The 18,949-nt window shown below is 48.7% G+C and overlaps 4 protein-coding genes across 5 annotated transcripts; 1 reads left to right on the top strand and 3 right to left on the bottom strand.

The window, feature by feature from the left end:
- Positions 1-3,067: 3,067 nt before the first annotated feature.
- On the bottom strand, positions 3,068-5,190 carry LOC112903038. The gene is made up of 3 exons (XM_025972242.1): positions 4,058-5,190; positions 3,543-3,975; positions 3,068-3,207 (listed from the first exon to the last, which is right to left on the bottom strand). The coding sequence occupies exons 1-2, from the start codon at positions 4,623-4,625 to the stop codon at positions 3,929-3,931; spliced, it is 615 nt and encodes a 204-aa protein (XP_025828027.1). The 5' UTR covers positions 4,626-5,190; the 3' UTR covers positions 3,068-3,207; positions 3,543-3,928.
- A 441-nt stretch (positions 5,191-5,631) lies between these two features.
- LOC112901897 (pentatricopeptide repeat-containing protein At3g12770-like) lies at positions 5,632-7,682 on the bottom strand. 2 transcript variants are annotated; one of them, XM_025970761.1, is made up of 2 exons: positions 7,101-7,682; positions 5,632-7,007 (listed from the first exon to the last, which is right to left on the bottom strand). In XM_025970761.1, the coding sequence occupies exons 1-2, from the start codon at positions 7,673-7,675 to the stop codon at positions 5,981-5,983; spliced, it is 1,602 nt and encodes a 533-aa protein (XP_025826546.1). In that variant the 5' UTR covers positions 7,676-7,682; the 3' UTR covers positions 5,632-5,980. The 2 variants fall into 2 exon arrangements, with proteins under 2 accessions (XP_025826546.1, XP_025826545.1); XM_025970760.1 differs by having other exon boundaries at positions 5,632-7,682.
- Positions 7,683-8,052: 370 nt separating this feature from the next.
- Positions 8,053-10,585, bottom strand: LOC112901898 (protein FAM136A-like). Its single transcript, XM_025970762.1, has 3 exons — positions 10,346-10,585; positions 9,499-9,636; positions 8,053-8,505 (listed from the first exon to the last, which is right to left on the bottom strand). The coding sequence occupies exons 1-3, from the start codon at positions 10,472-10,474 to the stop codon at positions 8,326-8,328; spliced, it is 447 nt and encodes a 148-aa protein (XP_025826547.1). The 5' UTR covers positions 10,475-10,585; the 3' UTR covers positions 8,053-8,325.
- Positions 10,586-16,425: 5,840 nt separating this feature from the next.
- Positions 16,426-17,896, top strand: LOC112902954. The gene is made up of 2 exons (XM_025972152.1): positions 16,426-16,858; positions 16,956-17,896. Exons 1-2 carry the CDS (start codon positions 16,543-16,545, stop codon positions 17,672-17,674), a joined length of 1,035 nt encoding a protein of 344 aa, XP_025827937.1. The 5' UTR covers positions 16,426-16,542; the 3' UTR covers positions 17,675-17,896.
- Positions 17,897-18,949: the final 1,053 nt, after the last annotated feature.

The raw sequence follows: 18,949 nt of genomic DNA, 5'->3' as shown, positions 1-18,949 counted from the left end.
CCCTAAGCCTGTGGGCCGACACGGCACGGCCTGATTAGATGGTCGGCACGATCCAAGCCCGATTAACAACCAGCTCGATAAAAATCACCCACATCGGCCCACATATGAATACTACAATTCCCCAAACCCTAGCTGTCACCTCCTTTTTCTCTCCCTGGAGCCGCCGCCCCTCCCTCCGCCCCCTCACGCGGCGCCGCCTTCCTCCCTTCCCGTGTTGCATCGCTACGTCGCTGCAGGCGTTGCCTCCTCCTCCAGGCCGCAGCCGGCGCCTCCTGCTCCCCTCCCTTCTCCCCTCCCTGCGTCGTCGCGCCGCCCTCGCCGTGTTGCTGCCCGGCCGCCACATTGCCTCCTCCTCCGGGCCGCGGGCGCCGCCACCTGCTCCCCTCCCTTCTCCCCTCACCGCGCCACCCTCGCCGCGTCGCCACGTGTCCGCCGGCGTTGCCTCCTCCTTTAGGCCACGGCCGGCGCCGCCTGCTCCTCCCCTCCCTAAGCTGGTTGTTCTCATTCCCTCCCCTGCGGGCTTAACAGGCCAATCGCACTGATGGGCCAGCATAGCACGGTTAAAACTCCCGTACCGTGCCTAGGCTGGCAGCTCGTTCCATGGGTGGGCACGACACGGCCCATTTAATAAGCGTGCCTAGTCGTGCCGGGTCTAATCATGTCGGGCCAAGTCGGGCCCGGGCCAGGCCGGGCCAGGCCAAGTTGGGCTCGGGCCGTGCCGGGCCAGGCCAAGTCGGGCTCGGGCCGTGCCGGGCCAGGCCAAGTCGGGCTCGGGCCGTGCCGGGCCGGGCGGCCCGAATGGCCAACTATACCCCCGCGCGGCTGGATTTCTGCAAGCTTCGCTGCCGCTGTGCAGGTGGGAGCCATGCGTGCTCTGCCGCGGGCCGCTAGTTTGTGTAAAAGCAGTGCAAATTTTAAAATGGTAGTGATACTTCTTAGCCCATTAGCACAAGAAGTTTGGGTAACATTCCGGCAGTGGTAATAAGCTAATTGCAGGCAGCCATATATTTCTAAATCGGTGCTGAAATAAAGATAAAGCATGGACGACCGTCTTTCCAATTGTGCAATAACTTATATCCGTTGCCTCTTCGCATGTTCGAACATAGGCAGGGCCGGAGCTAAGTAGCCAGCTGCGGGTGCGGCCGCACGCAAAAAAAATTCATGATCCCTTATCACTTCTAGATTTTCACCATGTTAACTTTAATATCATACATATACTATGAAGCGCCGCACTTCCCTCTATTTTTCTCTAGCTCCGCCCCTGAACATTGTTAGGAATAGCACTTGTGTATTCCAAAGGGCACTATGGCCAAACATATACAATGTACAGGTGTGGTAAATATGCACAGAACCCCTTATACAATAGGAAAATACATGGAACAGAATATCCAGGCGGTGGCTGCTTATAAATCTCCTCATGCAATTCACCATTAAGAAAGACATTCTTAACATCAAGCTGAGAGATGGATCACTCACGAACAGAGGCCACAGCAAGAAGAGTGCGAACAGTGGTCATATGAGCAACAGGAGCAAAAGTCTCATCATAGTCACGACCATGTTGCTGCTGGCAGCCACGGACAACCAACCGAGACTTACAGCGGGCAAAAGAACCATCAGAGTGAGTCTTAACCTTATAAACCCACTTACAGGTAATAGGTCGAACACCTGGAGGACATGGTACAAGCTCCCACGTGCCAGTGCGCTCAAGAGCAGCAATCTCCTCAGCCATCGCATCTTGCCATTCCTGATGAAGAATGGCCTCGCGATAACAGGTCAGCTCAGAAGGCGCAACAGTAGCAAAACTGGAGGAAGAGTACCGATCAGGAGACCGATGAAGGCGACGACCACGCCCAAGAAGCTGCTTGGGGGAAGAATCATCAGAGGAAGATGACTCATCAGGAGAAGATGACTCAACAGGAGAAGATGGCTCATCAGGTAAAGATGACCCGGCAAGAGTGGATGGCACATCAGACGAAGATGGCTCATCGAGAGGAGATGGCACCTCAGATGCATCCACAACAGGGCGTATAGGTGGCTGAGTCGCTGAAGGCTCCGAAAAGGACACCAACTGAGGAACAGCATTAGAGGGTGGCACAGGGCGAGACCTAGGAACCCTAGCACTAAAACCAGCTGGGACAAACAGGAAAGAAAGAGGGTCGACTAAAGACGCTGAAGAAGCATCAGAAGGACGAGGATAGAAAGGACGAGTCTCATCAAAGACAACATCACGAGAAATCCTCATCCGGCAACCAACCGGATCCCAACAACGATAGCCCTTGTGCTCAGCACTGTATCTGAGAAAAACACTAAACAGACTGAGCAGTCAACTTAGTGCGCTCACGTGGGGCAAGCAACACATAGCACACGGCCAAAAAGTCGAAGAGCGGTGTAGTCGGGCGTCTTGCCACAAAGACGCTCAAAAGGAATCCCACCCTCAAGGGCCGAAGAAGGCTGAATGTTAACTAAATAATTGGCAGTAGAAACAGCCTCAGCCCAAAAATGAGGAGGTACAGAAGAAGCGAGCAGTAGAGCACGAGCAATGTCAAGGAGATGACGATGCTTGCGCTCAGCAATGCCATTCTGAGCATGAGCACCAGGACAAGAAAACTGAGCAAGAGTGCCTTGCTCAGAAAGAACCTGACGAAGGGCATCCGAAAGATACTCACCCGCAGAGTCAGCACGAAAGATACGAATAGAAGTATCAAAATAAGTGCGAACCATAGCGGAGAAAGATTTATAGATGGATAAAGCCTCACTACGATGTTTCATAAAGTAAATCCATGTGTGGCGAGAAAAATCATCTATAAATATTATATGGTATCGATGACCCCCTTTGGAAATAAAGGGAGCAGGACCCCATACATCTGAGTGAACAAGATCAAAAGGATGCTCAGACACTGACTCACTAGAATGATAAGGAAGCTGGTGTTGCTTGCCTAACCTACAACCCTGACACTGAGCTAATAAATCCTGACCAGAAACAAACCCTAAAAGACCATGACGTATCAAAGTAGACAATCGAGAGCCACAAAGATGACCCAAACGATGATGCCACTGAGCAAAAGACGATGTGGATGAAGCAGCACAAGCAGAGCCGGACTGACTGGCAGAGGCAGCGGAAGGAAGACGAAGCCAGTCAAGCTCCCAAAGACGCTGTGAATTATGACGACGAGGGCCAGTACCAAACAGGTGACCCGTGCGACGATCCTGAACATAGCAAAAATCAGAATCAAGAATAACACGGCAGTCATGATCAGTGAGCTGGCCAGAGGACATGAGCTGCATGGTCAAATCAGGAACATAGGAAACATCAGGGACATTAAAAGAGTCAGATAAAAGAGTGCCCTGGCCAACAACAGAAAGAGGAGATCCATCGGCAGTGTGAACGGTAAGAGAACAAGATGAAGGACGCATAGAGGAAAGACATGCACAACTAGAAGTCATATGAAAAGAGGCACCAGAATCTAAAATCCATGGACAAGTACATGAGGCAGAAGAGGAAGGTGGTCCCTCAATGGAAGACTGAGAAGCAGCAGCAGAACCTGTAAGTGCAGAAGACTGAGTCACAGAACCAGCAGCTCCTGATGGTGCAGAGGCAGCCAGGCGACGAAGCAACATGAGCATCTCCTGTGTATCTGAAGTAGCAGAACTCCTCTGAGAGCCTCCAGCACCAGCACTACCAGTACCCTGTGAAGAATGACGAGCCTGAGCCTTCTTCTTCCAATAACAATATGCCTCAACATGACCATCCTTATCACAGTAATCACAATGAAGACCACCACGTCCTCCAGGTGCAGAAGGAGGGGCTACCGAGGAAGGTGGTGTCTGCGAAGCAGCAGTGGTACAAGACGACGAAGAACGAGTAGCCAAAACTGAAGAGGACTGCAACAGGCCGGCAACACGAAGACAAGTCTCCTCATTGCGAACACTAGCAAGAGCATCCATCAGAGAGACACATGGGTGGCGAGCAAGCAGCTGTGCACGAAGGGGCTCAAACTCATCACGAAGACGGGTCAAGAAGTCATAAGTACGTCAAAGCTCAAGAGCATCCTCTGACCTCGGCAGGACGTGGAAGTATCAGGTGATAGCTGCGGACCAAGAGTATCAAGCTGACGCCAAATAGCTGATATCTGAGCAAAGAAATCCTCAACTGTAGAATCACCCTGCCGCAACAGCTGCTCCTGACGAATAGCAGCAAGGTAGGTGGACTGACCAGTAGGCTCATAACGATCACGAAGAAAAGCCCACATCTGAGATGCATACCCAAAATCAACAATATCCGCAGCAATACGGTCCACCATACTAGCAGTAAGAATAGAACCAGCTCTAGCATCTTCATCTAACCATGCTCTGTATGTACTGAACCGAGACTCATAAGATGCCTGACGATCAGCAAAATCAGCAAACAACAACGTCTTCTCAGCATCAGTAGCCTTCTCTGTAATCACTGGCTGCGTAGGAGCAGTAGGACAGGGCGGGCAACGAAGCTCGCCAGTAAGAAACTCCCAGAGACGTAAACCACGCATATGCAGCCGCATACGAGGAACCCAGTCACAATAATTAGTGCCATCAAAAATCACCGGACAACGAAGAACCGAGGCACCACTAGCAGAAGGAGCTGACATTTTCCCTCTTTTTTTTTATGGAGTACCCTACCTTCCCGTATTAGTTGACAAAGAGCAGTGGTAGCAAATATGCCAAGAGCCGTGCGTAGCCAACAGAACAAGGAAAAAAGTAGTCCTCCTTTTTTTTTACCTAAAAGATCTAAAAGATAAGGTTAAGAAATAAACAAAGCAAAAAAGGGAGCTCACGGGGCACCTCAGATCCAATCGGGAGGCACCAAGCCTTGACACATGGCAGGACGAGCCGTCGCAAGGGCCAGCCGCAAGGGCTGGCGAAGCCAGCGACCGGGCTACACCGAGCGCCCAGCGATGAAGCGGCAGCGACAGTGAGAGCCAGCGTCGGAGCAGGTCCGGACGGCGGCCGACGAGACGAGACGACGCCGGGCCAGATCTACGCCCACTAAGTCGAGCAAGCGAGCGGAGATGACGGCGAAACAGGTCGGCGTCGAGGCAACAACCGGCAGGAGGAGCCGGCAACAAAGTGCAGAAGCACGAGATCTGAGGAGAGGGAAGACGAACCCTAACCTAAAACCTGGCTCTGTATACCATGTTAGGAATAGCACTCGTGTATTCCAAAAGGCACTAAGACCAAACATATACATGTACAGGTGTGGTAAATATGCACAAAATCCTTTATACAATAGGAAAATACAAAAAGGTAAAAAGAGGAAATATATCTCTAACAAACATAAGTAAACACTGTCCTAATCTTCTGAGCGGATAGGAGAAATGTGTGCTTTGCAGGGGAAGGAAAGGTGCCGCGCGCTTCGTTAAGTCCGCAAGATACTTGATTAGATTGCAATAATGATTCTTTGCCAAGATTAGTGGCACTTTTTGTTTTACATGTTGTGATGGTGATGGCCCGTCGGCGTATGATCGACGGCATCACCGCGTTATGCTTGGAGTGCTTCATTTGGCCTGAACGCAAAGATTTTACAATGATGGTCAGTGGCTCTCAAAACTTATCGGGGGGTCACATGATACCGGGTACAAACTACTAGAGACCAAATACATGCCAGATGGGAACTTTTTTCAACTCGAAATGGAAAGGTACATCTCAGTTTTGGCGAGGCCTTCACAAAGTTAAGCATCTTTTTTAAGTGGGGGGACATCCACTGAGTTAGTGATGGTTTCAAAACCTTCTTCTGGGAAGACACATGGCTGATGGGGAGTCCTTTGAAACATTCAGTTTCCTGATCTTTGCAATATGTGTTCAGACCCAAAAGCTCCTGTTCAATGGAGATTGAACAGGTGGAGTTTAGAAGAAGCCAGATTGTCCCTGATGCTGCAAAGGGTGCAGATGGATCTTTCCAAACCTGACGAAGTAAAATGAGCCCTAGACAAATCAAAGCCTTTCCCTATTGGTTTACTGCACTACGCCCAGCAGTTTTCTTGAGTTCCATGTCCTCCATGGCCTTTCTCATCCTTTCTGCATCTTCCAGCATTCCAGCTTCAAAGTACATGTTTGACATCAAAATGTAGAATGTGACATCATTTGAGCCTGACTGGAAAAGGTCCTTGGCAACGAATTCAGCTAGCTCCAGATTTCCATGAAGCCTACAACCGCCAAGGAATGCGCCCCACACGCACTTGTCTGGGCGCATTGACATTCCCCTGATGATTTCATATGCTTCGACAAGTCTACCAGCACGTCCTAGCATGTCGACCATGCAGGCGTAGTGTTCAAGTGTTGGTGACATCTGGTAGTCTGTCAGGATGCTGTCAAAATGCTTCAGTCCTTCGTCCACAAGGCCTGAGTGGCCACAAGCCACTAGAACCGCAGTGAATGTGAATGAATTAGGCCTCACCCCTTCAATTTTCATCAGGGAGAAGAGCTTGAGAGCCTCTGCAGACTCCCCGTGGTTGGCGTATGCACTTATCAAGGCACTCCAGGGCACAACGCCCCGCACACGCAAACTGTCAAAGACCTCTCTTGCATTAGAAATCTCACCGCATTTTGCATACATGTCGACAAGAACATTGCCAACCCTTGCATCTGTGTCAAGCCCATGATTCCGGGCAAACTCGTGCACCGATTTGCCAGTATCCAGGGCTCCTGAGAGTGCACAAGCAGATAGAACACTGACAAGAGTCACACAATCAAACCCCACCTTCTCAGTCAGCATCCTGCAGAAAAACTTGATTGCGTCAACCGCATCACCATGCTGCTCATACATCGCAACCATCGTGTTCCAAGAAACCAGACTGCGAACCGTCATTCCCTCGAATAGAGCCTCTGCCATGGCAATGCTCCCACACTTCCCATACATTGCGATGAGTGCATTAACCAAAGGGATGTTTGCATCAAACCCCGACTTGATCACAAACCCATGAACCATTTCACCAGCGTCCAGCCATTCTTGGCCCTGCAAGCAGGGCAGGAAACTGATCAGAGTGATCTCATTCGGAAGCACACCCTCAGCAATCATCCTGCCAAACAGAGCAACTGCCTCGCCAAAGAAGTAATTTTGCACGTACCCAGCAACCATGGCCGTCCACGACACGACCGTACGGGAAGAACCATTGCTCTCCGCAAAGACCCGCTCGGCGTCCGCCACATCCAATTCCTGGAAGTACATCGCGATGAGAGCGCTGCGCACGAACCCGTCCCCGGCCAGCGCGAACCGCACCGCGTCGCCGTGCGCTGCCCGCCCAAGCCACGTCGTGCGCCCAGCCGCGCAGGCCGGGAGCACGATGGGATAGGTGTAGTGGTCCGGCGCGACGCCCGCGGCGCGCATCCGCTTGTAAAGGACGAGGGCGTCGACGGCGTGCGATTGGGAGTGGGCGTGCGCGCGGAGGAGGGTGTTCCACATGTACGCGTCGCGTTCGGGCGCGGCGTCGAACACCCTGCGCGCGTAGGCGAGGGAGGCGGGCGCCGCGGCGGCGAGGAGGCTGGTGGCGAAGGCCGGGTTGGCGGATACGCCGAGGACGACGGCGCGCGCGTGGATGGGGAGCAGGGCGCGGAGGGTGGACGGGGAGGAGGCGGCTGCGGCGGTGATGAGGCGAGTGTAGTGGTGGACGACGGCGGCGGCGGTGAGGGGCAGAGCGGGCATTTGTGCATTTGGGCTCGCCAGGTTTGCCTGCTTGTCTGGGTTGGGTTTTGTATTGCGTTTCGAACGCTGACTTGCTTTGTAACACGAATTCATATTTGGTTTGAATCGTGTTGCAAAATTACAATTTGCTGATACTATTTTCTAATTCTTACAACTTTTTTTTTCCTGTCAGCTACAATCAGGCAATTTCATACAGTTTACAGAAATACAGTGAATTTCCCAGCAAACAACTTTGATATACAAGGATATTGTGAAATTCAGACGTCTCAAACCAGGCATGAATAATTTCCCATGTATACATCTCACCGAATGTACCCACATGGCTTGGACATTATTAGAAGTTAAATCGCAATGCAACAGAAACAACCACGGAATGATGAGAGCAGAACATGTTCTTCCATCCTTGTACCATTTAGATGTGTAAGCTGTGAGCTCAGTACAATTCAAAATGTCGATGATGTCCGACACTATTCTCTTCTCACGGCAGGAAAGTAACAAGATTCAGTGATCATGTTATATCGATATCAGTCTGAGCTCTGCATAGTTCTAGCTAACAGTTTTTCCACTGAAAAAAGTGGACTTGATCCGCAACTGTGAATTTGAACGATACTCTATTATCTGGTTCTGATGAAAAAAGAGTAACCACGCCTCTAATTGATTTTGAGGGAGGACTTGATCTGCTCCACCACATGGGGGAGCACCCTGATGCTGTCATCTATAGATCTGTTCACGCAGGATTCCAGTTCCTGAGTCGCGTCTGTTTTCATCTTCTGGAGCTTGGCCGCTTCAAACTTGTCTTGGCAGACCATCAATGACCGATTCAACCGTTCCTGGAGCAAGGGACAAAGATTAATAAAGGTTCATGGATGGTGACTTGTGCAGAGAAATACATGTATAATCTAGAACCTAAAATTGCGAAAAGTCAGAGCAAAACAAGTTCCAAAGATCCCAATGCAACATTAATATCAGTCAGGCATTATAGCATATAGTTGTTACCTACAAATGGTCATAGCATTCTTTCTGTTGAAACTAACAAAGCTGTGTGACATTGTGTCTTCCCAGAACTCCAGACACTTGAGAAAACCATATTCAATAACTTCTGAACACAGCTAGTAGTCCTACTAATAACAAAAATAAATAGGTGGTGTAATGATTTAGGAATACACTTTTTAACTTAATACCACTGGAACTTGCGCACTTGACCATCTTCGAGGGGCAAATGTTGTGGTATGGAAAAAAAATGCTCAGATTATATGTCAGAAGTAACATGTACACAGGGAAGAATTAAGAACTAAATTGCTGCAGGGGGAACCTTCTAAAATTTTACTATTGCGACATTGAGATCATAAGAGCAAATTGATCAAATAAAATAGCCATAGTATGCATTTGAATCCTATACTGTCATCTGGGAAGAGGATTTTCCTACATGTTGCTTATTTGCATGAAACAATATACCAACAATAATTAGCCCTACACCATGCTTGTTAAAGAATTTGAGATGGTGACTATCGAATAAAGCACTAAAACTATATACAACTTGGAAAATATGACTTCAACTACGCAGAATTCAAGAGTAGAAATGGTGAATTTACTGAGCACGCAAAACAATAGCAGCACCTTAAAAGTAACAAGATTATATATTATCAGTTATACTATAACTTCACTGCAACAAAAAACTAACCAGTCAAAATTTCAGTACTAAAAAAGAGCAAAGGAAATAAGTTACTACAACTAAAAAGACTAGACAGAGACAGACCTGATCTATGTTATTCTGTCTGGGGGAAAAAACAATGGCAAGACATAGTACACAAGATTAGAAGTACCTGAAATTTGGCCATTTCATTCTCAACAAGATTGTTGGCGGTCAGAACAGGCACACTACAGTTCTCTACGCAGTTGTTGATCCCTTCTTGGTTCCTTCGGCGATCGAAGCAATCATATGCACACTTGAAGTATGCTTGCTGAAAATAAATCGGAAATTCAAAAGAGAATCAGCACTAGTGTTTCAATTTGGGGGCATACCCCTCTCCCATCCAACAATGGTATCAAGCATATGAACCACAACTAGTCTAAGCCCAATTTTCTCTCATACCCATAATAGTGTATAGAAATGAATATATTTGGGCAGCCAACTCATGGATTCGCCAGAAAATCGTACAGCACGACAACACAATTGTATAATAACACCCAAGAGTTGTATAACAAAATAAAAAAAGATAAAAAAATCATCCATAGTTGAATTCAGCATATCCCAATACTGGCATCCACGCTACACTAATAAGCTTGAATTCCTACACATTCGAGCTCCAGCCACTAAATTGCATTCATGCGCTTGAAATTACATCAGAATAAATTATAAATATTAAATCCAGGATTGAGCATCTGCGCCCAGAACCCCCGATGCTTCCGGTTGAGACAACCGCGCCACTACCCCGCCAACGAAGAATCTAGAGACACCCCACGAACATCACGCACAAGAGGCGAGATTAGCGCCCTCCTCCACCCTACGAATTACGATAATTCCCCATTAGAATAGGCAAACCACCCAAACCCCAAAAGTCCAACCAAAGCTCCACCAATGCGAGGCTGCGAGGCCCACCACCGCACCTAACTCGCTCCCCCTTCCCGCTACAACCCTCGGAGGACGGCAATCTGGGGAAGAACTTTCACCTGCATGGTGAAGTTGACGTGGTCCTGGACGCCGGCGAGCTGCTGCTGCGCGGCGGCGTTGACCTCCTCCAGCTTCCGGCGGATCCGCTCCGTGACGACCCGCTCCTCCATCGCGCCCACGTGGTCCATCGCTCGCGTCTCGGTGCTTCCGGTGGCCTTTGCGGCTTGGGGGAGGGGAAGAAGAGCAGCAGCACAGAGGGGGGCAGAAAGGGAATGTGCCTCTTCTTTCTTGCTGGAGAAGAGACGAGACCGCAGCAGAACTGAAGGCAGGAGGAGGGTTTAGAGGCCACGGGCTAGGGTTTTGTGGATGCGGCCCATTGGGTTCAAACTAGCCCACAAGCCAATGGCGCATCTTCTTTCTTTATCGATTTTTGCTTTTACCAATTGCGATGCATAAAATCAAATTCTGAAACCGCAAGGTAGTGGAATCTCAAAACATACTATGACCTTGTTTAGATGCAGGTCAAATTTTAAGTTTGTGTAATATTTTGAAATTGCAATCTAAACGGGCTGGTTGCAAAAAATTTGGCCTGCATCTAAACAAGGCCTTGGGGTTCAAAAGTTTCCAACCCATAGCTGTACTTGCAATTTGGGTTAGAAAAACTTGGAATCTAAATAAGGCCTAGGACCCCAAATGCCCAACAAACCATTTGTACTGACACGGCTGAAAACCATTTTTCTATTTCCCATTTGGGCTGCAGACTTGGAGTTGAGTTCTGAATGATCACCTTTTTGGTTTGAACAAGCAAATGGACCATTTTTTACGTATCTTAATCGAGCTTTTCTTCACCAATTGCAACCCAGTCAGTCATATTCTTCATTCTAAGCTGCACGGCAGGGGTGGAGCCAGCAATGGATGACAGCTCCATTAGAGACAGGTATCAGCTAACAGTATTTTCTAGCTGACACCGACGAACAGCCCTGGATAGTACTGCAAAGCATGGATGCATGTAATACAGCTTTGTGGCACAAATTCTGAACACCAATCACGCACTCAAACATTTTATTTATCATTTTTAGTAGAAAAATTCAGTTGCTTAATCACGCGCAAGCAAGCAATGGATGATGGATCGCTAAACAAGCTGGTGGACACCGATGTCGCTGGAGGGTTTTGGGTGGCAGCAGCAGTAGGAGGACTGGGCCTCTATCCTGCATGACCCGACACCATTGGAGCCTATGGCGCCGCACATCCCCCCGCACAGCTTCTCCGTGCAGCCTTTCACTTCGGCGCAACCGTGGAGGTCTTGGTGCCCTGCAGCGTCATGGCCTGCTGGCACAGCCGTAGCGAGGAGAGCCATGAGCAGCAGAACGGCGAGGGGAACAAGAAGTCTTCTTGGAGCACGTCGCGAGTAGCGCCATGCATGAAGAGCTAGCAGAAGCTTTGGTACTGGGATTTAGGGTTTCTTGATCGATGATCTTTGCTTTTGCGTGCCTTTGCTTATATAGACGGGAGCCACAAGCAGACTAAACATGACTGATGAATTCCTACCATACTGAATAAAGGTTGAAACCGTAACTTTGTCGTGCACTTTTCTGATATATACTAAGTATGGATTTATTGGCTGCTAGATAATGCATTATGTCTGTTGTTGCATTTATTGAGTGCTAATTATACCTTTTCAAATTTATGCTCACCAATAAAATTGATCCTAATCAATCAGTTCTAATATTATTCCGGTCACACATATTTATCCAAAGTCCAAATTTCATCTGCCGCTGTCATTAGAGACACATCCAAAAATTTGATACACATTTTCACAATTCAGCTGAGAACGACATTATTGAAGATCCATTGCCAAACTTGGCATACTACTAAAGAAACACATGTATTGCTGTTGATTCCAAATTGCATCGGTGCATGTTCTTGGAACCGACAAGCGACAGTGATAATCTAGGATGATCATTATTGGGTACAATGTCAAAAGTGATACTTTATGGCAGTTGCACTAACCGGTAATTGTAGTATGATTACCACACTTGGTTAATGATGATGCATGAAACTCTGCTACAGATGATTGCAAATAATAAAAGAGCCGACACATCCCAATAGGAGAATGCATATATAACAAAAGAGACGGCAAACAAGGGTTGTGTCACAAAATCAACTGGTTATGCTCGTGGCTTGCAGTCTGACCAGGTGGTGTCACGGTCCAACCGTGAGGCGTGTGTGGTTTAGTCATAAGGGTTTGTGGCTCTAGTGAAGGTTGGCGGTCCGATGACGCCTGTGGTCCAACCAAGAGAAAAAGGGACTTCGCTGGAGGATCTGAGTTCAAATTCGAGGCTCACAGTTCGACTGACTAGAACACAATTTTGACTGTAAGAGCTTGATAGGTTGGCCGAGGCTCAAAATCGAGCTCGACCACCAAGGATAGATCAGGTGATGGTTTCTTATGGGATTTCTTTCTAGAGCTTCAGAAAGGGGTCTAGAGGACATGTACTAACTAAGGTACATTTGACTATTTCTAAGCATTTCGAGTCATAGGTCGTGAATCATGCCTGGTTGCTCTTGGTGGGCATGCGGCTTGCATTGGGGGATTGAAACAAGAGCAGCGAAGAGAGGAAGATGGGGGCTCTTTCTTGGTTGGAGAAGAAAGGTCCACAAATCAGGGGGCTCGGGCTACGGTTTTATGGATGCAGCCCAAGGGTCGAAACTTGCCAGGTTTCCTCTCGGCGTTGGGCTTGTAAAACTCTTTTATTCCCTGCTTAATACAATGATGCGCAGCTCCCCTACGTATTCGAGGAAAAAAAAGCCAAAGCTGACCCACAGAGAGTAGTTTTTCTTTACTATTTGCAAAAGTACTTAATTATGGACTACGAATTTTGTGCGCTCAATCAAATTCTGAGCTCTGAGCATGCACGATAGTACTACAAATTAGGAACTGGTTATTTGGCATGTTGGCATGCATGATGCAAGTAATACTTTGTGCCACACATTTTGCAGATCCAGTCATGCACTCGAACATTTATTGTTAAAATCGATAGTTGGAAAAAGTCAGCTGCTCAATCATGCATAAGCAAGCGATAATGGATGATAACTAAACAAGCTGGTTGACACCGGTGTTGGTGGAAGGGTTTTGGGTAGCAGCAACAGATGGACGACTGATGGTCGCATGCCCCATTACCTATACCGGTGCATGCTGCCCCGCACAACACATCTGTGCAGCCATGAAATAACACTCCGCCGCTTCCTGGTTTGCTGGCACAGCCGTAGCGAGGAGAGCCATCAGCAGGATGACGAGGGGGACAAGAAGAGTCTTCCTGGAGCACATCGCAAGTAGGGCCAGATATGAAGCTAGCAGAAGCTTTGGTACCGGGATTTAGGGTTTGCTTGATGCTCTTGGGTTTTGCACGTCTTTGCTTATATAGACGGGAGCCACAAGCAGATGAATCATGGCAGATCATTTCCTGCCATGCTGAAACCGTAATAGATGGTACACTTTTCTGATACTAGATATAGATGCATTTATTGGCTGCTATAGCCTATATATGCATCATGTCTGTTGGTGCATTCATTGAGTGCTAATATACCATGTCAAATTTCTATGTTCACTAATATTGATCCTAATCAATCAATCAGTTATAGTATTATTCCTGATCACAGATATCTATCCGAAGTCCAAATTTCATCTGCCGCTGTCATTAGAAACACATCCAAAATTTGGGTACACATTATCATTACAAACTACTGCAAACATATGGTCATTTCAATAATCTGCTAAGGCATTATTGAAATTTTTTGCCAACTCGGAATTCTACTACAGAAGCGTATTACCATTTCAATGGCGTCATATATTTAACAGTGCTTGGAAGGCTTTTAAATTTTTTGTTGCCCATTCATTTGGGGTCCTCATGCTTATGTAGAAGAAAGCTACAAGCAAATTAATCTTGAACAATCAATTCCTGCCATATTGAAACCGTAACTTTGTGGTAGTATATTTTTCTCATGTAGGGTATGCAAATTTATTGGTTGCTGGCTAATGCATCATGTGCCTATAGTTGGCCAAAAGATCTGTGGCCCATGGGCTGGCACACGGCCCACAAATTTGGCCCGTCCCAAACATGGCACGGTCCGTCCGGTCAGAGTCATGCGAGGGCCGGGGACCGCGGCCAGCGTGTAGGCGGCGCACAAGCGACATGTGGCGACCAGCGAGGGTCAGGCAGGCCGGCCGGGTTCGACGGGCTAGCTGGGCCGGCACAACATGAAAACCACCGTCATCTCGCGCCTGGGCCGCCAGCTTAGCCCGTGGATGGGCACGGCACGGCGTGGTTAGAAGATCGTGCTTCATTGGGCCGTGTCGAGCAGTGGTCATACCCAATTGGGCCAGTGTTGCATCGGGCCCTGCCGGTTCTCACCAATATTGATTATATTCACTGAGTTTTAGCATTATCCTGATCACAAATATTTTTCTGGAATCTTAATTTGATCATCTGCCTACGTCATTATTAGAGAACATCCAAGATATTAATACGTACGTTATTTTATTTTGGTTACCCCAGACCTGGAATCGAAATAATTTTATTTTGATTAGTAGGATAATTCAGTTCGGTTCTCGGTTAATTATAGCCAGGCCTAGCTAGAGGGACCGTGGCGAGGTGGACGTGATGGGCAAGAGCGCGCAGGCCGGCGGTGAGCTGGAGCGCGGGCTACCAGCGACTGGGTGTGCACGCGGACTGGGGACGGCGGTCATGCGGGTAGCTGGCGAGCGGAGCGCAAAGCTAGGTGCATAGATAACTGATGAGATTCTGAAGTTCATTCTCTGTCTCCCTCTCTCTCCAGAAAAGTAAGGTGGATATTGTTTCATCGGACAAAAGTTTGACTAACAGTTACTCTAATGATATGTTAGCTTCTTTTATACAAAATCTTTAAGTGCGTTTGTAATAATCCCAACTCTGTATCCAAAGCTTGTATATTCATAAAGTGACCGCTGATCTAAGACTTGTTTTAACATGTGCGTACGTGTATACGAGCGTCTGCATCTGTGCTGTATTTTTTTAGAAAAGTAAAATACGTCTTTTAGTTGTGCAGAGAGGGCCACGCTGTATAGTCATTTATCACTTATTTACCTATTGACGTACTTTTTTTTAAGGAAAGGAGGGGTTTATTTGTGTGGTGCAGGACGCTGACACATGCGTGCGTCGACAGTGAATTAGAGAGGAAAGTACTTCACAGCGGGACATGCTACCCAGCAAAGATCGTCCGTAGATAAATACATAGAATCTCTCCTTGCTTTGAAGGTCAACTCACCTCAGATCACTCGTTCTATTCAAGGACGGGAAGAAGAACCTAGCCTAATTAAAGCGCTACCGAGTAAGTTTGGTCAACACTCTATTTCTTCTCTGGTACGGTACACGCTTTCGAAAGGATCATTCTGATCAGTTAAGTTCAATTATTTCGGTGCATTTTCTATGGAAAAGGGAAATAAAAAACTCGAATCTCGGTGTGGCAAAATGGGACCTTCTTTTTGACAAAAAAGAACCTACAAACACGTACTGCTCGCATATGCATGCACATACGTAGGAGGCCAGTTAGACTTGCTGGACTTTGATACACGTCAAGTTATCAATGGGCATGCCATCCGCCACTGAACGAACAGCCACATTGGTGAGACTGGTACTAGTAGTTTATTAGCTAACCGCGCCCAAGGAATGAATCCCTACTCCTCACGACACGGCGTTGATGCAGCAACTAGAAAGGTGAAAAATATGACTCGCGCAAAGTCAACTCAGCCCCCGTTCGTTCACCCTTTGTCAGAGAGGACAAAACTAGGGCAGCAGGGGTTCCACGATGCGTAACCGGCCGGCCAGGTAGATCACTAAACATGCATGGCTGCCGCGTAGGCGCCACCATTTTCCACTTTCAACTCGCCGACGAACGACGACCCCTTAACTCCGGCAGACGAATGTACGCTTCGCTGCCACTTTGCCGCCCGCTACGCCACTTCCCCGTCAAGCCACTTCACCTCCAATCCATCGATCGGAGATCGAGCCCCTGCAGGAAAGCCACACGCCGCCTCCATCTCCGGCTCGCTCGTATAAGACTCCGCCCTCGGCCATCTATCTACAGCATCAGACCACACAGCATCATATCCAGCACGTCGCAGCAAGCAAAGTAACCAATCGAGAGCCATCTCTCTGTCTTGCCTCTGCGCTCCTCCGCCTCGCTCGCCGCCACCTAGCGATCTCGGTCGCCGGCGACAATGGCGGTGGTCCGCGGCGGCGCCGTCGCCGCCCTGCTGGTGGTGGCGCTGGCGCTGTCGTCGTCGTGGGACGCGGCCTCGGCGCAGAATCTGCTGAAACGGAAGGTCAAGCAGCCGCCCCAGACGTCGAAGCCGGGGAACCCCAAGCGGATGCCGCCCAACGCCAAGTACACCACCGTCGTCGCCAACCGGTACCACAAGCGCGACTACGAGATCACCTGCACCACCGACTACGGCGCCGCCTGCTACATCAAGTGCCCCGCCCGATGCCCCAACAAGTGCCTCGCCTACTGCGCCTACTGCCTCACCTTCTGCCGTCAGTACCTTATTTACATATTTGCATATTTGCATCTTTACATATTTGTAAATTTATATATTTACATATTTGTATATTTATATCTTTACATATATAGTGTGTGACCTGATGCCGGGCACCTCGTGCGGCGACCCGCGCTTCACCGGCGCCGACGGCAACACCTTCTACTTCCACGGCAAGAAGGACGAGAGCTTCTGCCTCGTCTCCGACGACCGGCTCCACATCAACGCGCGCTTTATGGGCAACCGCAACGCCGAGTCCGGCCGCGACTTCACCTGGGTGCAGGCGCTGGGCGTCACCTTCGGCGACCACAAGCTCTACGTCGGCGCCCGCCGGGCCGCCGAGTGGGACGAGGACGAGGACCACGTCATCGTCGCGCTCGACGGCGAGCCCGTCGACGTCGAGCCCGCCAAGAACGCGCACTGGGTCTCCAAGGGCGTGCGCGGGCTCTCCGTCACCCGCACCGACGCCGTCAACGCGGTCACCGTCGAGCTCGACGGCGTCTTCAGCATCTCCGCCAACGCCGTGCCCATCACCGACGAGGACTCACGCGTCCACAGCTACGGCAAGACCGAGAGGGACTCGCTCGTGCACCTCGACGTCGGGTACAAGTTCCACGGCCTCACCGGGGGCGTCGACGGCGTGCTCGGGCAGACCTACCGCCCGGACTACGTCAACAAGCTCGACATCGCCGCCAAGATGCCCGTCATGGGCGGCGCCGACAAGTACCGCTCGTCGGGACTCTTCGCCACCGACTGCGCCGTCTCCCGGTTCAACCGCAGCGCCACCGATGGCTTCACCTCCTTCGCCTCGTAAATGGCACGGCACCCCGGATACGTGCCATGACATAAGTCAATGTCCCCCAACGTACGTCTTGTGTACGCTGATGATGCTGAGTCATCTAAACGTTACAAAATGTCCCGTGTATTATTGATTTGTTTTGCGGTTTGTAATCTGGCTGACGAATAAATTGTCCTGTGTTAACTTTTTTTTTGGCACATACATCGCCACATCAGTTATAAACATTTCATTCTTTTAGATATTGAAGTATGCTACTCCATCCATTCTAAATAATAGATTATTTTATATTTCTAGATATACAGTAAAATATTGGATATAGCGTCTCACGGCAAACTTTATATACTTAAAAAGTTAAAATAACTTGTAATTTGGAATGAAGGAAATAGAGATTAAACAAAGTCCATTTTTTAAATTAGAGATCAGAGGGTAGATTAATCTCCTGCCATCCCGAGGAACGTGGCGCGGGAATCAGGATGCGAACCCTAGCCGGTCCACCCCGCGCTCTACCAGGGACTCGACCAACTGAGCTACCGTCCAGTTGTCAACAAAATCCATTTTCATGATGCAGTACATGGGAAACACCATAAAAATTATCATTTTTCATCGACTGGTTTCAAATAGCTCACGTTGCATATTTGGAACTTCTGTACAGCACTTGGCTATTTTGTTCTTTTTCTTATAGTCGAATTTTATGCCGTTGACCTGCCCCAAGTTTTTTTTTTAAAGAAACCGGATTTATATTTTATTCATAAAATTTGATGATTACCACCCATCTTACAAGGATACCCTCAACAGAAAAGAAATTACAATTAAGTCCTTGTGAACTCCTCCCGGTCTTCCTCGCTGCGGTCGGAGCACATAGCTTGAAGTCGACCTCCTCTCTGGCGAAGACACACAGTTTTTTGTTGCTGTCTTGAGCAGCACATCGGATCCGACATGCACTATGAACGCTGAACGACCCGGCGAAGAAGATGGCCACTGACCATCACATCGCCAGGCAACGAGGAATCTAACACTTCAAATACCGAAGACATCCTAAATCGCCGGACGATGAGTCACCTCGCCCGACGATGAGTCACCTAGAAGGGGGACTGAACCACCAAAATAGATGGGAACTAAAAACCAACCCGATTTCACTATGTGTTGGTAAATTAAACTCCAAACATCGACGCCGGTGAGGTCAACATCCCCGATGTAGACAAAGGAATGGTAAAAGAACCCAACAAGATTCCTCTAAACACCCGCCATGTCGTTGGTGACGAAGTCGATGCCCGCCAAGATCAAGCCACC

This window comes from Panicum hallii, chromosome 8 (genome assembly GCF_002211085.1).
Source record: "Panicum hallii strain FIL2 chromosome 8, PHallii_v3.1, whole genome shotgun sequence".
NCBI lineage: Eukaryota > Viridiplantae > Streptophyta > Magnoliopsida > Poales > Poaceae > Panicum > Panicum hallii.
This window is presented reverse-complemented; position numbering and strand designations above follow the sequence as displayed.

Coding starts and splice junctions, on each gene's coding strand:
- LOC112902954 (XM_025972152.1), top strand. CDS start 16,543: ATGGCGGTGGTCCGCGGCGGCGCCGTCGCCGCCCTGCTGGTGGTGGCG. Junction 16,859..16,955: donor CTACTGCCTCACCTTCTGCC/GTCAGTACCTTA, acceptor TTACATATATAG/TGTGTGACCTGATGCCGGGC.
- LOC112901898 (XM_025970762.1), bottom strand. CDS start 10,474: ATGGACCACGTGGGCGCGATGGAGGAGCGGGTCGTCACGGAGCGGATC. Junction 9,637..10,345: donor ACGTCAACTTCACCATGCAG/GTGAAAGTTCTT, acceptor ATTTATTTTCAG/CAAGCATACTTCAAGTGTGC. Junction 8,506..9,498: donor ATGAAATGGCCAAATTTCAG/GTACTTCTAATC, acceptor CCCTTGCTCCAG/GAACGGTTGAATCGGTCATT.
- LOC112901897 (XM_025970760.1), bottom strand. CDS start 7,675: ATGCCCGCTCTGCCCCTCACCGCCGCCGCCGTCGTCCACCACTACACT.
- LOC112903038 (XM_025972242.1), bottom strand. CDS start 4,625: ATGTCAGCTCCTTCTGCTAGTGGTGCCTCGGTTCTTCGTTGTCCGGTG. Junction 3,976..4,057: donor TACTTCCACGTCCTGCCGAG/GTCAGAGGATGC, acceptor CTTCGTGCACAG/CTGCTTGCTCGCCACCCATG.